General features: G+C 47.4%; 1 protein-coding gene across 1 annotated transcript; it reads left to right on the plus strand.

Moving 5' to 3' along the window:
- Positions 1 to 1,082: 1,082 nt before the first annotated feature.
- KRT79 (keratin 79) lies at positions 1,083 to 13,178 on the plus strand. The gene is made up of 9 exons (XM_016142676.2): positions 1,083 to 1,641; positions 3,585 to 3,805; positions 4,862 to 4,922; positions 5,027 to 5,122; positions 10,114 to 10,278; positions 10,496 to 10,621; positions 11,280 to 11,500; positions 12,184 to 12,218; positions 12,482 to 13,178. Exons 1-9 carry the CDS (start codon positions 1,171 to 1,173, stop codon positions 12,685 to 12,687), a joined length of 1,602 nt encoding a protein of 533 aa, XP_015998162.2. The 5' UTR covers positions 1,083 to 1,170; the 3' UTR covers positions 12,688 to 13,178.
- Positions 13,179 to 15,806: the final 2,628 nt, after the last annotated feature.

The raw sequence follows: 15,806 nt of genomic DNA on the forward strand, positions 1-15,806 counted from the left end.
TCATTTTAACATTTGATTAACATTTGCTGTCTCCAAGTCTTTCCCTGGGGCTGTGTTGGGTCCCAGTAGCCCAAGGTGGGTGGTGTGCAGAAGGGATTGTGTGAAGTGACTTGAGGAGTCCCCTGGCTCTTTTTGAATCAAGCAGTGGGGCTCCTTATGGACAGGAATGTTAGGATTCTCCATGGGCCTCTTGGGGCTTTTGTTGAATACATACTTCTTGGATCTGTATCTACGTCCTGCCAAGATGTGAGGTGCTCTCCACCCACCTCCAGCTTCCTCCGAAGTGGCTGGGCCCTTCTGGGGAGGCTCTGCTTTAAGCAGAGGGTTGTGGGGAGGCGGTGTCTCAGGTGATGGTCGAAGCCCCCTACCTCTCTTGAGCCTTCAGAAGAGTATGCTTTGCCTCTCACCTTTGTGGTTTCTGGGCACTGCCTAAGGAGTCCAGATCTTTTCACGTTCTGAGGTTGAGCAGGAACCTTTTTTCTGTACTTGCGTCCACTTTGCCCAGTACAGGGTCTCTGCCCAGAGGACAGTCTGCCAGTGTATGACAAAAGAATAGATTGCCCCCACCCTTGCTCTGTCACCTGTGTCCCCCACCCAGACCCGACAGGGGGCAATGAGGCTGTGGGCTGGGAGGCGGGACTGAAGCAGGCCTGGGCACTCTCTCCACAGCCCATTGCCCAATGCTCCCTCCCTCACCACCTGCACAGCCTGGGCCCTGGGGCCTTGGCTTACAACAGGGGCCAGGGACAAATCCCACAGAACAGAGCCCCATTGACGGCGGTCACCAGGGCTGGGTGGGAGGAGACCAAACCAGCCACTGGGTGGTGGAGGTGGCCATGGGAACCTGTATCATCCTGTTCCAAGGCTGGAGAGCCGCAGGGGGGAGAAGGTGGCATCCTGCCCCAAACAGTCTTGACTCAGGCCCAGCTCTGGAGCACAGGTGATAACTGGGAGGAGCTCCTCCCTCCTAGTGAGGGAGAAGGGATTCCCCACCCCCCACCCCCAACCCACAGGGCCCTTCCCTCTCATCCTGGGGCAATGGGGCAGGAGTGTCTGTGGAACTGGGGTGCCAGCCCAGTTGGGAAAAGATAAAAAGCCCATCAGTGGCCCAGCAGCTCACTGCGCTTCCTCCTAGCTCTCTCCGCCTGTGCTCCGACCACTCTGACAGCCATGCGGTCCTCTGTGTCTCGGCAGATGTACTCCACCAAAGGGGGCTTCAGCTCCAACTCTGCCGGTGGAGGCGGTGGGTCCAGGGCCCATACCAGCTTTAGCTCGGTGACAGTGTCCCGGAGCAGTGGTGGGGGATTCCGCTCTGGCCCCAGCGCGGGTGGCTTTGGCAGCCGGAGCCTCTATAACTTGGGGGGCAACAAGAGCATCTCGGTCAGTGTGGCTGGAGGGGCCTCTTCAGGGCGAACCATAGGAGGCTTTGGCCATGGCAGTGGGGCCTACATGGGCCTGGGGGCTGGAAGGCAGACAATGGGGCCTGTCTGTCCTCCTGGCGGCATCCAGGAGGTCACTGTCAACCAGAGCCTGCTGACGCCCCTCAACGTGGAGATAGACCCGGAGATCCAGCGGGTGCGCACCCAGGAGCGGGAGCAGATCAAGACCCTCAACAACAAGTTCGCCTCCTTCATCGACAAGGTGGGCTGAGGTGGAAGCGGGTAGAAAGGGCCCCTGGAGTAGAAGCGAGGCCTCTAAGGGTGGGCTGGGCCCATATGCACTCAGCTGGGGATTGGTGGGATGACTTTTGGAGCCCCTCTGGCCTGAGCTTGGGATGCCCAGATGTGATTGGCAAGAGATAGTCTCTGGGTCTTTACTGTAATTTCTCAGGTGAATCTGTGTCTACTCACGAAGCCTTTTGGCCTAGACCATGCTTAGCCCTTCCTAGGTCATTATTAATGGCATTACACAGCAGCCTTAGCTCACATTTCATAGAGGATTGTCTTCATTGCTTCTCTAATCGGGTGGCCCTTATTGCCTTTTGTCATTTGACAGTTGGGAAACTGGCTCAAGTGTCAAACAAATTACCCAAGGAGCTCCACCTGTTTCCTATTCTCTCAGTCTTGGCTGAGGCCTAAGAACAAAGATGTGATCAGGACACAATGTGATTGTGGGGGGGTGTAGTCTTAGGAGAAGTCTCCTTTTTGCTTTTCCTATTCTTCGTCCCTGTTTCAGCTGAAAAGTTTGGTTTGGGGTGGATAATGATGGAGGCAGTCACCAGGTCATCATGACCTGGGGTGTGGAGTTTGATCTGGCCCAGGTTGGGGCATCCTGGCTCCCTCCTTGGCATCCAGGAGGGGTTTGGGGTGGCTCTTGTACTGTTCTCTGGCGTTTCCAGGTCAGTTTTGCTGGCAATGTCTACCTCCAACCTAAACCCCAAGAAGTGACATTACGATGAGGAAAATCCTGGTGATTGACTATACCTTGGTTCAGTGATTTGTGTGTTTCCAAGGGGACATTCATGCCCCTTTTCTCACATGATACCCACAGTGTCCCACGAGGAATCATAATAGGTAATATTGTGTCCATTTTGAAGAAGAGAAAACTGGTTTAGAGAAGTCATGTGATCTGTCTAGGCTCATATGGGTACTTGGAGGCAGACGTGGGCCTGGACCCAGGGTCATGAACCTCATGGTCTTTGGCACTAAGAGGGCTCATTACTGCTCATGGCAGGTACACCTGTTGCATGGTGTCCCCTGGGTCACGTGACTGTGGGCCTGGGGTGCTGTGGAGGTAGGACCTGGAGAGGCTGGATGGCAGAGAGTGAAGTAAGCCATTCTGCCCACCCTCCTCGCCTTCTCACCTAGATACTTTTGGTTCTTTTGTGGGACCGTTCCAAAGGTTACACAAGCAAAAATTCTCTCTCGGGCCCTATGAATCATGGCCTGGTTGCTGGAGGCCTGAAAGGTTGTCTGTGTTTGGTGTCCATGAATCTTGGCTGGGCAGAGAATCCCCCATGCCAAGAGCCCCCTTCTGAGTCTTTTGAGATAAGGCTGGGCATTGGTATTTAAAAAAAAAAAAAACTTAAAAAAAAAAGAAGTCAGATTTGCGGAAAAGTTGCAAGAATGGAACAATATATTCCTGTACATTCTTTCATCCAGATTCACCAATTTTAAACATTTTGTCACATTTGTTTTCTTTCTCTCTCTGTATGTGTGTGTATATATATAAAATCACAAATACATACATATATACTATATACTATATATACATACACATATGCATCTGCATTTTTAACAGTTGATTTTGATGTAGAATTGTATTCAGAAACATTGATCTAGTCCAATTTACCCAGGACAAGTGAGAAAGGGAGCTTGACTATCATCAATTAGTAAATGACTGAGCTGGGGCTTTTATGTTCGTTAACTCTTTAGGGTCCTTGTCATCGTATTGGACTATTTTTTTCCAGCAAAGATTGTTCTCTCAGGAACTCCTCTCCTCAGCACGATGTAGGTCCTGCACTGCCCCTACAATGTCCTCATCATAGACAGAGGGTGGCTATGGGCCCTATTCTCAGTCCCTCCTCTGTCCATCCCAGCCTCGGGGAATGATGCCAGCCCAGGAAACTTCTTGCTCTGGTGCAGGTGCGGTTCCTGGAGCAGCAGAATAAGGTATTGGAGACCAAGTGGATGCTGCTGCAGGAGCAGAGCCAGAATTCAGGTGTCACAAGGAACAACCCGGAGCCCCTGTTTGAGACCTATATCAGCAACCTGCGTAGGCAGCTGGATAACCTCCAGGGAGAGCAGGGAAGGCTGGACTCGGAGCTGAGGAACATGCAAGATCTCGTTGAGGACTTCAAGAACAAGTGAGGAGGGCTGGACAGGCTGGGGTTATATGGGGATGGGGAGGGGGTTTGTGGGAAATCTCCTCAGAGAGGGCCGCCCCATTCTTAGGGCCTTGGGACCCGCCAGGGGGATGCGCAGTCAGAGCTGCTTCCCCCGGGTGCTGAGGCACTGGACCCACTGCCTCCTGCAGAATTGGCACACTTGTCTGTGTATTGTTGTTCATAATTTCAAAAATTCTTTATTACAAGGTAAGGAGAATAGTGTAATAAACCTGTATGTCCTCATTACCCAGCTTTAATAATTACTAACATAGTCAATCTTATTTCATCTGTACTCCTACTCACTTTCCTTCCTCCCTTATTGTTTTGAAGCAAATTCCGGCCATCGTGTCATTTAATTCACAAAAATTTTACTGGGGATGTTCAGATAGTTCACATACATAACTTGACTTAGTAAACATAAATACAATGCCATAATCACACCTAAAATTTTTGAAATAGTAATTCTTTTATATCATCAAATATCCAGTCAAATTTGAGCTTCCAATTATCCCATTAATGTCATAAATTTACAAAAATACACTTTGTTCAAATCAAGATCCAAATATGTTTTATACATTATGATTGATTGATGTGTATATTTATAATTTTAAGGTAAAATTTTTCATAACTTTTCCAACAACTCAACACAGGCAATTTCTGAACCTTAGAAAGTCTCAGCAAAGGCAGTCGAAGAGAAGTTAGTTGTTTGAAATGCCATCCTGTTGCTGAAAGTGAAGGCAAAATTCAACCACTGTTGACATATCTCCACCTGTTACTATAAAGCCTCCTAAGAGCTATGATCTGAAGAGATGACTGCTCTTGACTGCCGTAGTATTGCACAAATACTGTGTGCCCATTTCCTCAAAAGGGGACATTTAAAGACCAAGTTTCTTCATTGCTTCATTGATGGGCTGCTCCCAAAAGGTGTTCTTGGACAATATAGGACCCCTAATGGCTTCCCTAAAGCCAAGAGGGTCCAATGCCTTAAAAGGCAGAACTTGGCTGAGCCTGGCCTGAGTCTTCTCTGTGTAACAGGTATGAGGATGAAATCAACAAACGCACTGCTGCTGAGAACGAGTTTGTGGTACTCAAGAAGGTGAGCAGGGTGGCAAGGAATAGGGGCAAGTGGTCCTTTGGCTGCAATGGTGCTCGGCTTACTGGGGACTAAGACATTTGCCCTGCTCTCTCCCTTACCTCCAGGATGTGGATGCTGCATACATGGGCCGAATGGATCTGCATGGCAAAGTGGGCACCTTGACCGAGGAGCTCGACTTCCTGAATCATCTCTATGAAATGGTGAGATGGTCAATGGACAAGAATAATTACTTACAGCACTGAAGAGTGCCCCTGGAGCTCTGATCTGAATTCACCAGTGTGATTTAATTGATAGAAGATGGAATCTGGACCTTTAATTAATACTAGCTTCCATGTATTAAGTGCTTAAGGTGGACCAGGCACTGGGATAAGCTTTTTACATGATCTATCAACAATTCCATAATATAAATACTCTAATTGTCTCCAATTTATAGTGAGGGACACTGAGGCTCAGAGCAACTCGCTCATGGTCACATAGCTATTTAGAGGCAGTGTTGGAGTTAAAACCTAGTTCTTGGACTTCCAAGTCTGACTCTTGGTACCATGTTATACTGTGTTCCCCTTCTTGCTCAGTTTGTAATGGTTCAAGAGATGGAGGAGCAGAGATGGGCAGAGCTGAGTTGGGGACTGAGATTCCAGGTTGGAGCAGGAGATGAGGTGTGAGCAATGGGCAGGTCAAAGAATCCAGGAGGAGGTCCCAGGAAACAAAGGGGCTTTGAAGACTTGGGTGAGATAGTTGAACTTAACATGAGTTGATGCTAGAATCAAAGACTCTCAGAAGAGGTAGGGACCTCAGGGCAAGCTTTCCACTTAGTTCAAAGTCCTTCTCTAATATCCCTGATGGGGATATTGGCCTCTACTTGAATACTACTACCTTTTTGGGGGCAGGCATTTTCACTGTTGAACAACTCTATTAGAAATCTGACTTGAACCTTTTCCCCATGGCTTCTGTTCTTGGTTGACCCCACTTGTCCCCTATGGGCTGCATATATCCAATTATCTTCCACATGACATATGTCTTTCATATGATAGCCCTTTGGAAGTTAGGATGATTAGGGGATTGAAATCTGTGGGATATGAGGAAGTTCAGGAAACAGGGTTCTGAGTCTGGAATTCAGAGAACTGAGGAGCGGAGTGGGAGGTTACAGATACAGTCTTCTATTCATGCAACCTAATATTGCACTAGTTTATGTGTTATTTTTAGAAAAAACTTTACCATGTTTGTTCCTTAAACCGCCCCCTGGATTTTTTCACATGAGTGCTTTCAGGTGAGACAGGCGTCCACTGTCTCCCAACTTCCTGTATTTGGGAAACTGAATTTTTGAAACTGAATGCAAGAGTTGATGATTTTTTTTTTTTCTGTGAAATGTTCTTGAGGTTTCATCCCATCATTTTAGGTCATTGTGGGCACTTAGAAACTGGATTCTGGTATCTATATATTGGAGATTTCCAATTGGATAATTGGATATATTAGTGACACATAACCTTTGGGTTATCTGCAGACTTGATGAACTCTCAGTTTAGTTATTTGATACTATTTCAGTGTAAATGATTGATAAACACATTGAGGCAGACAGGGTGATAACAGAGTCCTAGTCTGAAAACTAAGTCTTTCTTGGTGCCTTCCCACTAGCTTGACCTCACCCCAGTAATTTATGGTTTAAGTGGCTCAGCTACCTTAAAATCCAGTTAACCATGCCATCATCTGGCCCACATTTTTCTGTCTTATTTTTTTTAAATGCCAGGAAAAAATAAAGCAGCATTTCAAAAAGAGAAGAAAAGAAAAAGCCTTCCAAAAAAATTGGCTTGGTCAAACAATATCCATCGCAGTCCTTTAGCAGCTTTGTAATGCAATCACAGAAAAAATCAATTTGGTTTGACTTTTCCTTAGGGAAGTCTTGCTGGCTCCAAGCCTCTCACACACATTTTATAATTCATACTAGAGGGTCATAGGAGATTGACATCAAGTTTAACTTGGAGAAGTCAAAATGTCTCTCCTTTGAAAATGAGGACATTTGCCGTGTCTACGGTTCTGGATTTTGGAACCTCTCTCACTCTTCATGTTTCTCAAGGATCACCAGGGGTATTTCATCGTCTCGGCAATCTCCATGGCCTCCTAGGATATGCTCCTCTGGCCTGGACCCTTGAGATGCCCAACAAGGCCAAAGCCTCTCATACTCTCTGTGTCTGTTTGGGGCTTCCATTTCTTCTCAAACATCTTGCCCTCTCCAGTCTGATGACTGTTCCCCTTTGTGGAAAAGAGCAAATGGCTTAGCAGTCGAGTTGTCGGCTTTGCCTGGGTCTTCCGTAGGGTTAGCCCAATGCCGCCTCCCTTGTTGTTTTTGCCTAGAGTTTGTCCAACAGCCCCTGTCTACTGGTTTTAGAATTCTCTGGCTCATCCTTGACAGTGTTGCTCTCCTTCCAGCATCTCTACATGGCCTGTCTGGAAGGAGCTTGTTGGGGAATGTTCTGTGCTCTCATGGTGATTTTTTAGGTCCTCCTCGGTTTCTTCTTTACTGGGATCTTTGATAGTCATTGATAGATATTGCTTGAGGGGGGAAGGCATCCTCATTTTCTCTTTTAGGTTCTTATCTCTTTAGGCCAATGATTCCCAAACTCTTCTTTTCTGAATGTGTAGGAATTCGCTTTCATACTCTCTAAGGTACGTGTCTGACATACCCAGTGTTCCTTTCTTTTGCTATTCCTTGTCCATTTGACATATATCTAATGAGTACCTTCCATAAGACAACAGAAGGGCAAAGTCTCTGCCTTTGAGGGGCTTGCATTCTTATGCTGGGTTACCATGTGATGAGAGCCATCACAGTGACAGGGACAGGTGCACGGAGCGGGCTGTGGATAATCCTTCTTGGGGGACTAGAGGAGCTTCAGGGGAGATGGTATTTGAGTCGATTTTGAAAGAAGGGCAGAGTTTATAAAAGAGGAGCGGGAAGAGCTGGCAGCCAGGGCCCAAGCCTGCACAGTGACGAGGAGGCACCAAAGGGCATGGCGTGTTTGGGAAGCAGCAGGTGGGCTGAGCATTGAATGGGTGAGAGAATTAGGTAAAGAGATAGACGGGGAAGGTGAGCTAGGGACCAAGTCATGGTCACTTCCTGTCAAAGTTGCTCATCACCTATCTTTACCTCCTTGGCAAGTGAGAATAAAGGCCAGAGCAGTCATTCCCTTTCTGTCTCATGGGAGAATCAACTGTGATTGCTTTTGTGGCACTTGGTAATTGATTTCATAGTCTGGTTTTGGTCCAGCCAGATCTTAAGGAAATCTAGAGGGCCAACCACCAATTCTGGGCATGTCTCCCAGGGCAGGAAATGAGCCTCATGGCCTCCCTCTGGCCTGGTGTGTGTAGGTGTCCCTGCAGGATCCAGCCCTGCTCCAGTGCTATCACTTCGGCCTCTCTGGCTCTTTTCCCCTTGGCCAGATGCTCTCCACCTACTCCTTTCTTCAGGGTCCCCAGTGCCTAAGGAGACACATCTTTTAATTCACAGAGCTCTTCTCTCTTTACATGCATTGGCTTTGTCTGTTTCTTTGGAAAGCCTGACTTCTCTGTCCCCTGGTTCTAGCAAGACCCTCATCCATTCTTGGTGGTATCTAGTAGATAGGTTTTGACTCCTTGTATTAAAAATTCCAAGTTGATTTTCCTCAGAACCACAGTCTGGCATGGGACTGTAGAGGGTCCTTGAGCTGGGGAAGCTGAGGGGCTGCTCCTACAAGATGATGCTGGCAGTACCGTCATGATGGGTAGGAAGACAACTGTGACAAAGTGATGTCATCTGTAGAAAACATGCTGCACGGGCACTTTGACTGACTTTCAGAGAAGTCTGGGTAAACAATACATTTTACTGAGCACCCACCCACCATTGCCCTTGTATGGGTCCGAATCCTCACATGAACTGCATGATGTTACATCATGCTCGTTTTGAAGAGGTTACTGAGACATTGTGAGGCTTAGTGACAACCCCAGTCACGCAGCTAGCGAATGTTAGGCTGGAGACTTGAACTTAGCTTTGTCTTTCTCTAGAATTCATGTCTTTTCACTAAACCACAAATATTTCAGTGATTAGATTTCTGTCCCCATCCCCCCAACCCATTTCACCTTTTAAAGGATAATTTAATTTAATAATCTAAATCTATGTCAGTATGGACATCAGTTTGGTTTTGGTAATTCTCTCTTTATTTTTGTCTATCTCTAGTTTATGTCATATCGGGTTCTGATGTCAAATTCCTTAAGTTTGAGACTGTGCTCCTCATTTATTAGTTTGTGATTTTGGGCAAGTTTCTTTTTGTTCTATTGGAAAAGGATGGATAATGAGTTAGTGCCTGTCTGGATGACAAATTTGAACAGCGCCGGGGTTTGGGGAAGGGACGACCATGGAAGAGACAGAACGATAGCCCAACTGGGAGCCAGCACAGTCATGACCTAGCTGTAGAGCTGGTCTCAAAGCCAGAACACAGAAACCAAACCTGCTGTTAATGGCATCTTTAAATACCTGTGTATGTGAAAGCTCATGGTCCTAGAAACATAAGGAGGGTCTGAGAACATCACCTGGGTCTATAAATGTCAGTGTCTTCTAGAGGAAACCATTTGGGCTTTGTCACTCAAGTGACTGGTTCCTCTGGACCTCACTTAGACTGGTTGGCTTTGGATCTAGTGACTCTGGATGTGTCACTTCTCTTCTCCAAGCCTCTTTCCTCACCTGCCTATAGTCAGGACCATTGTGGATGGTGGTGCAGGTTGTTAACTGACTGAGTGGCAAGTGGGATTTGAATCAGGCCCCTGTTTAACTCCCCAGTCCCTGGTATAGGCTGCCTCTGCCCAGAGGGGAGACTTTTCCCAATTTGCACAAAAGCACCCTGTGGGCCAGGTGCGGTCTTGCTTGCCTCACAGGGTGTTCTGAAGATTAAAGGGACTAGTGAATGTGCTGGCTCAGGGCCTGGCACCAACTTGAGTGCAATAAGTAGACATTCCCTTTTCCCTTCTTTAATCTCTCGGGAGCCTGCAAATGCACAAAAAGAAATGCTATCTGTAAAATGGGAGCTCATTTCACAGCCAGAGACACTGAGGCCTTCTGGAGCAGAGCTTGGGGAAGGGCATAGGCTTACCAATGTCACCTGGACCCCTGTCCTTCATCTTTTGACTGTCTCCCAGAACCTGGTGGCAGCTATTTCTGTTTATGCAGGAGCTGAGCCAAGTGCAGACCCATGTGTCTGACACCAACGTCGTCCTCTCCATGGACAACAACCGCAACCTGGACCTGGACAGCATCATCGCTGAAGTTAAGGCCCAGTATGAGCTGATTGCCCAGAGGAGCAGGGCTGAGGCTGAGGCCTGGTACCAGACCAAGGTGAGAAGAATGCCTGGCTCAGCTGTGTGGGCTAGAACTGGACACAGACCTTTCCCTATTGTGAGAAGCTTGGGCCACTGGGCTCCTTGCAGGCCCCGGGCCAGACACAGCCAGACTACATAGGGACCTCCAGCTTTGAGAATGGGCCTGGGAGCCAGTGGTTACCATGTGGGCCTGGAACTATCTGATAGCTCACCGCCACTTCTTTTGCGTTCAGTATGAGGAGCTGCAGGTGGCAGCTGGGAAGCATGGGGACAACCTGCGGGATACCAAGAACGAGATTGCTGAGCTTACCCGCACTGTCCAGAGGCTGCAGGGTGAGGTGGATGCAGCAAAGAAGCAGGTGAGCCTCTGGTAGGGAGCCTGATGGACTGGCCCAGGTGTTGGTGGAGGTGGGGGGTGCTTTTATTGTCATTGCGAAGGGTGAAATCTGCTCTTCTCCCAGTGGACATGACACACTCAAACACTGGACAATCAAAATCAACATGCTCCTTTTAGAAGAGAAGAAAATGGGGCTCAGAGGAAGGAAGCGACTTGTCCAAGGTTACACAGCATATTAGTGGTAGAGCAGGTGGAATGACTTCCTCCAAGGAGATTGAGCCCATATCCAGGAGGTCAGAGCATTGGCTAAAGTTTCAACGGTCCAGGTCATAGCTGCTGACTCCATCTACGGTATAGCTGCAAAGTGTGGGCTCCTACTCAGATCATATTTGGTTAATTGTGAGGTTGTATTATTTGTTTTATCTCTTTTGAGGCACCAGGCTGGATTGCAGTGAGAGGGACTAAGATTAGATTAGACTTCAGTGAGGACTTTTTCACTGGTGCCACATGACCTTGCTTGTGCAAAAGCATCTCTTCTTTCAGATGAATATTTCTGATTTTCTTCTTTCCCAGTGGGTTGTGGTGGGGGCAAGAGGGGGATGGTGATGCCTGGCTAAGAGCAGAGAGATGAACATGATGACCCTGGCGGGTGTTCCCAACACCTCTCATACCCTGGGCAGTGCCAGCAGCTGCAGACTGCCATCGCAGATGCAGAGCAGCGTGGGAACCTGGCGTTAAAGGATGCTCAGAAGAAGCTTGGGGACCTGGACGCAGCCTTGCTCCAGGCTAAAGAAGACCTGGCCCGACTATTACGTGACTACCAGGCCCTCATGAATGTCAAGCTGGCCCTGGATGTGGAGATCGCCACTTACCGCAAGCTGCTGGAGAGCGAGGAGAGCAGGTTGTGTCCCCTCCTGCCCTGATTCCGAGGGCTTCCCCGCCTTGCCCTGTCAGGGAGCCCATGTAGTTGGCTCTGGTGCTGGGAGCAGGAAGATAAGGGAGGAGCCAGGGAGCTGGGCTCCTAACTCATCACCTAAGAGCGATTCTCCCACTTGTGTTCGCTGCTTTTGCTGCATATCTCCTTGGTCAGCATAACCATTGGTAATCCTTAAGGGGCCTGGCAGGATAACAGGAGCAAGTCTTCTTTTTCCAAGGAATCCACCAGATTCCACCACCAGTGGAAGCTTTAAAAAAAATTCATCATCTCTGTCCTTGGGGAGGGCATGATATATAGAGAAAGTCAACTTAGCCAGGAACCGGGTAGCCTTATTTTGGTATAGGCTTTATTTAACACCCATCAGAGCAGGGGTGTTGTCCATGGCCCATATGGGGAGAAACAGAAGGGCAGGGGGAGGGCAGCATGGCTTGCTGTGGCTCTGATTTCTCTGATGTCCTGGCTTTAGGGCCTGCTGGAAGGGCCCCGTGGCCCAGCGTGGACACATGGGCATTCTTCTCATGTCTTCTGGTCTTGTCATATGGCCCCTGGTTCTGGAGAGTTGACCAACTGAGTCAACCCACTGTAAAGGCAGAGAGAGAGAGAGGGAGAGGGTCCACTGACCCTTCTGGCTTTTATTTTCCCCCCAGGATGTCTGGAGAATGTCCCAGTGCTGTCAGCATTTGTGAGTATTTTTCTGCCCTGCCCTGGGCTCAGCCCCTGTCCTCTGCCTAGTCCGTTCAATTTGTCCTTGGCCAAAAGCACACATTTGAGTCCTTGGGGACAGGTTCAAGGGGTCCCAGAGAACGAGCTTCCTACCTGGCCTCTTTATCCATTTCTCATGGCTACACTGTCTGATTTTGTTCCCACCCCTCACTGATTCCCAGAAGCCCCTTGGTCTTCTCCTAGGATGGTTGCCCTGCCTCACTCAGACCCTTTGTCTTGCAGCGATGACTGGCAACTCTACCACCGTGTGCGGAGGCGGTGCGGCTGGCTTCGGGGGTGGCATCTCCCTGGGTGGGAGTAGGGGCATTGGCAAAGGAGGCTTCAGCACCAGTGTGGGCCACAGCACGGTTAAGGGAGGACCCGTCTCTGCGGGCACCTCCATCCTGCGGAAGACCACCACGGTCAAGTCGTCCAGTCGGAGGTATTAGCTGCTGAGCTTTGCAAGCCAGGGCCCCTGCAGTCCTCTCCCACCCCACTTACCCACCTCTATAGCCTCCCACTCACCTCCTTAGGAGCAGGAACAGCCCCAGGACCACAGTTCCAGTGTATTTGCATGCCAGATCCTTTGCATGTGATCTGCATTTTGGGAAGGGCTCGACTCTACCCAGGTTTCTCCCTGGTTCTGAGATGGGATAGGAGAGGAGGTTAAAGCCACTAGCTTGAGTAATGTGTTTGGGTGACTTAGAGGTGACCTTTCAACCACTGAGAGGAGGCTGGATTACTGAGGCCATCTCAGCTTCTTCCACCTTTTCTGCTCATCTGATCTGAGCTCAGAGCCAGCTGGTGGAGGAAGGGAAGTAAGGAGTGGCCCCCAAATGTCTTCGACCTCCCCAGTCTCCCACCAAACACACTCCTCCATAAATCTACCCACACCCACCTCCCCTGTTTGTGCCTATGATGTGTCTCAATAAATGGCAACTGCAGCTAGCTGTCTGTGGCTCCAGTCTGTTTTACCTGGGAACTGAAATTGTCAACCGATTAACAACTTCCTGGTGGTTGAGGCAGCAGTAACCACATATTCACTATGCCCCAATCATTACGCTGAAAGCACATTAGCTCAATACCATCACCACTTTAGGCCTTGGCTCTTACTCTCTCCCTTGCAGAACTTATAGAAAGTTGGAGGGAATATGTAAGTTGCTCAAGGCAGGACACAGTTACTGAGCAGCTGCCTATCGCCCAGTCCATCACCTGATGCTATTGAGCCCTCCACTACCTGTGGGGCAGGCAGCAAGATGGTTCAGTGGAGAGATCTTGGGCTTCAGAACTAGGCAGACTTGGGTTTAAATCTCAGCTCCGCCACTTACTATCAGTGTGACCTTGGGAAAGTTATTTAACCTCTCTGAGCCTCAGTTTTTTCCTTTGTAAAAGCAATGTGTAATGAGAGCATGTGTAAAGCATCCAGCTTTGACAAGAGATGCTTCCCTTTGCTTTCCTTCTCCCTGGATTCTGGTTTCTCAGGTCACCCTGGAGTCAGATAATTTCTCTCTTAGCCTTCTCAACCAGTCATCAATAAAAGTTCACATTTATTAGACAATGGCAGAGTACATATTCTTCTCAAGTGTACATGGAATATTTTCTAGGATAGATCATATGTTAGGCCATAAAAGAAGTCTTAGCAAATTTAAGAAGTTTAAATCATACTATAGGGGAGGGAGGGAGCAAATGGAGGGATCATTTTATGAACTATATAGATGTCTAACCAATGTACTGTATACTTGAAACTAATTTAAATAAACAAATTTAAAAAGCAATTTAAAAAATAAATAAATCATATCACATATCTTTTATGACCACAATAGTATGAAAATGGAAATCAGTAACAGAAGAAAAGCTAGAATATTCATGAATACATGGAAATTAAACAGCATTCTCTTGAGCAATCAATGCATCAGGGAAAAAATTAAAAGAGAAATAAAAAATTTTCTTGAGACAAATAAAAATGAAAACATGCACACACCAAAACTTATGAAATGCAGCAAAAGCAATTCTAAGAGGGAACTTTAGAGCTATAAGCGTGTACATCAAAAAGATAGAATGACCTCAAATAAACAATCTAACTTTGTACTCAAGGAACTAAAAAAAAAAGAATAAACTAAACCCAAATTTAGTAGAAAGAAGAAAATAATAAAGATTAGAGCAGAAATAGAGAACAGAAAAACAATGGAAAGGATTAATGAAACTAAGAGTTAGTTCTTTGAAAAGATAAACAAAATTGAGAGAAAGAAAAAAATGGCATAGATAGAGACTGTTTGTTCCTCTGGCGGCCAAATCAAAGTTGTAACAGTAGCAAGGAGCAGCAGCAAGAAAAAATCGCCTGGGGTCTAGATGAACAAGCCATACAGCTAGGGAAAAATCCAAGAAATTACCCTGAAATGGCAGAAGGATTTGTGAATTTCACTGTAAATAAATTTTGTCCTGAAAATCAAAAAAAAAGAAAAGATAAACAAAATTGGCAATTTTTAGCTATGCTAGCCAAGAAAAAAAGAGAGAGGACCTGTATCGACAAAATTATAAACAAAAGAGCAGACATTACGACTGATACCACAGAATTATAAAGGATCAAAGAGTGTACTATGAACAACTATATGCCCATAAACTGGACAACCTAGAAGCAATGAATAAATTCCTGGAAACGTACAATCTACTGAGACTAAATCAGGAAGAAATAGAAAATCTGAACGAACCTATTACATGTTGGGTAACCTCTGTTTGCACATGTCCAGGGTAGGCAACCAGGAGAGGCTGCTCTCTACCCCTGGGAAGGTGAGGATCCAGTGCAAAGAGTGCTCCCCCGCCCCCATCCTAAGGAGTCCCCATCCTCTCACTGTCGTTCACTGGCCCCTTCTCGAAATGCTGACTGGTTCTTTTCTGTACGCTGCATGATCCTCAGGTTGTCTCTGGCTCCCCAAAGAGTGATTCAGGCATAGTGGGGCTGCTGAGGCTGAGTTACTGTGACTGAACTGGGCTAGGGCCTGGATCCGGCCAAAGAGGGCGGGGGTGCTTTCCCACACCACACACCAGTTTTGGGGCTGAGAGTGAAAGACTTCGGGATCCTTATAATCCTAGGGCTGAATGGAAGGCTTGCCTCCCTCACCCAGAAAGGCCTCAGCTAACACACCCACCTGCTCCACACCCCTGTCAGCTGTTCATTTTTCTTGACAAGGTCTGTAACAGTTGCCAGATAAGCAAGGGTCATAGAGAACAATGGCAGAAGGTATGGGGGTGAGGCCAGGACCAGCTTTTAGCTGTTGCTTCTGGGAAGAGTCATGCTGTCCAATCCATGCTGTCTCTGGCCCAGGTAGACAGGAGGCATCTTTCCAATTTTCTGGGAAAGAAACTTTTCTCTTTGTCTTTATTACTTGTGGGCAAAAGCTCTCTTGAATAAGAAGCTCTTCCTTATGTCTACCTTTGGTTTCTCATGCTACAGTCTGAGGATTTTGTGAACTTCTGGCAATCCTGACTTAGTAATAAAACCGCAGAATATGACTCTAAACTTGAACTTTCTTCCTGTTCGGTTTGGGTTCATTATAGGATTTGTAATTTA

Source organism: Rousettus aegyptiacus, unplaced genomic scaffold, assembly GCF_014176215.1.
Source record: "Rousettus aegyptiacus isolate mRouAeg1 unplaced genomic scaffold, mRouAeg1.p scaffold_m13_p_2, whole genome shotgun sequence".
NCBI classification, from domain to species: domain Eukaryota; kingdom Metazoa; phylum Chordata; class Mammalia; order Chiroptera; family Pteropodidae; genus Rousettus; species Rousettus aegyptiacus.

Excerpts from the sequence above, each read along its gene's own strand:
- KRT79 (XM_016142676.2), top strand. The coding sequence starts at position 1,171 with ATGCGGTCCTCTGTGTCTCGGCAGATGTACTCCACCAAAGGGGGCTTC. Across the intron at positions 4,923-5,026 it reads AGTTTGTGGTACTCAAGAAG|GATGTGGATGCTGCATACAT; the intron begins GTGAGCAGGGTG and ends CCTTACCTCCAG. Across the intron at positions 11,501-12,183 it reads CTGGAGAGCGAGGAGAGCAG|GATGTCTGGAGAATGTCCCA; the intron begins GTTGTGTCCCCT and ends TTTTCCCCCCAG.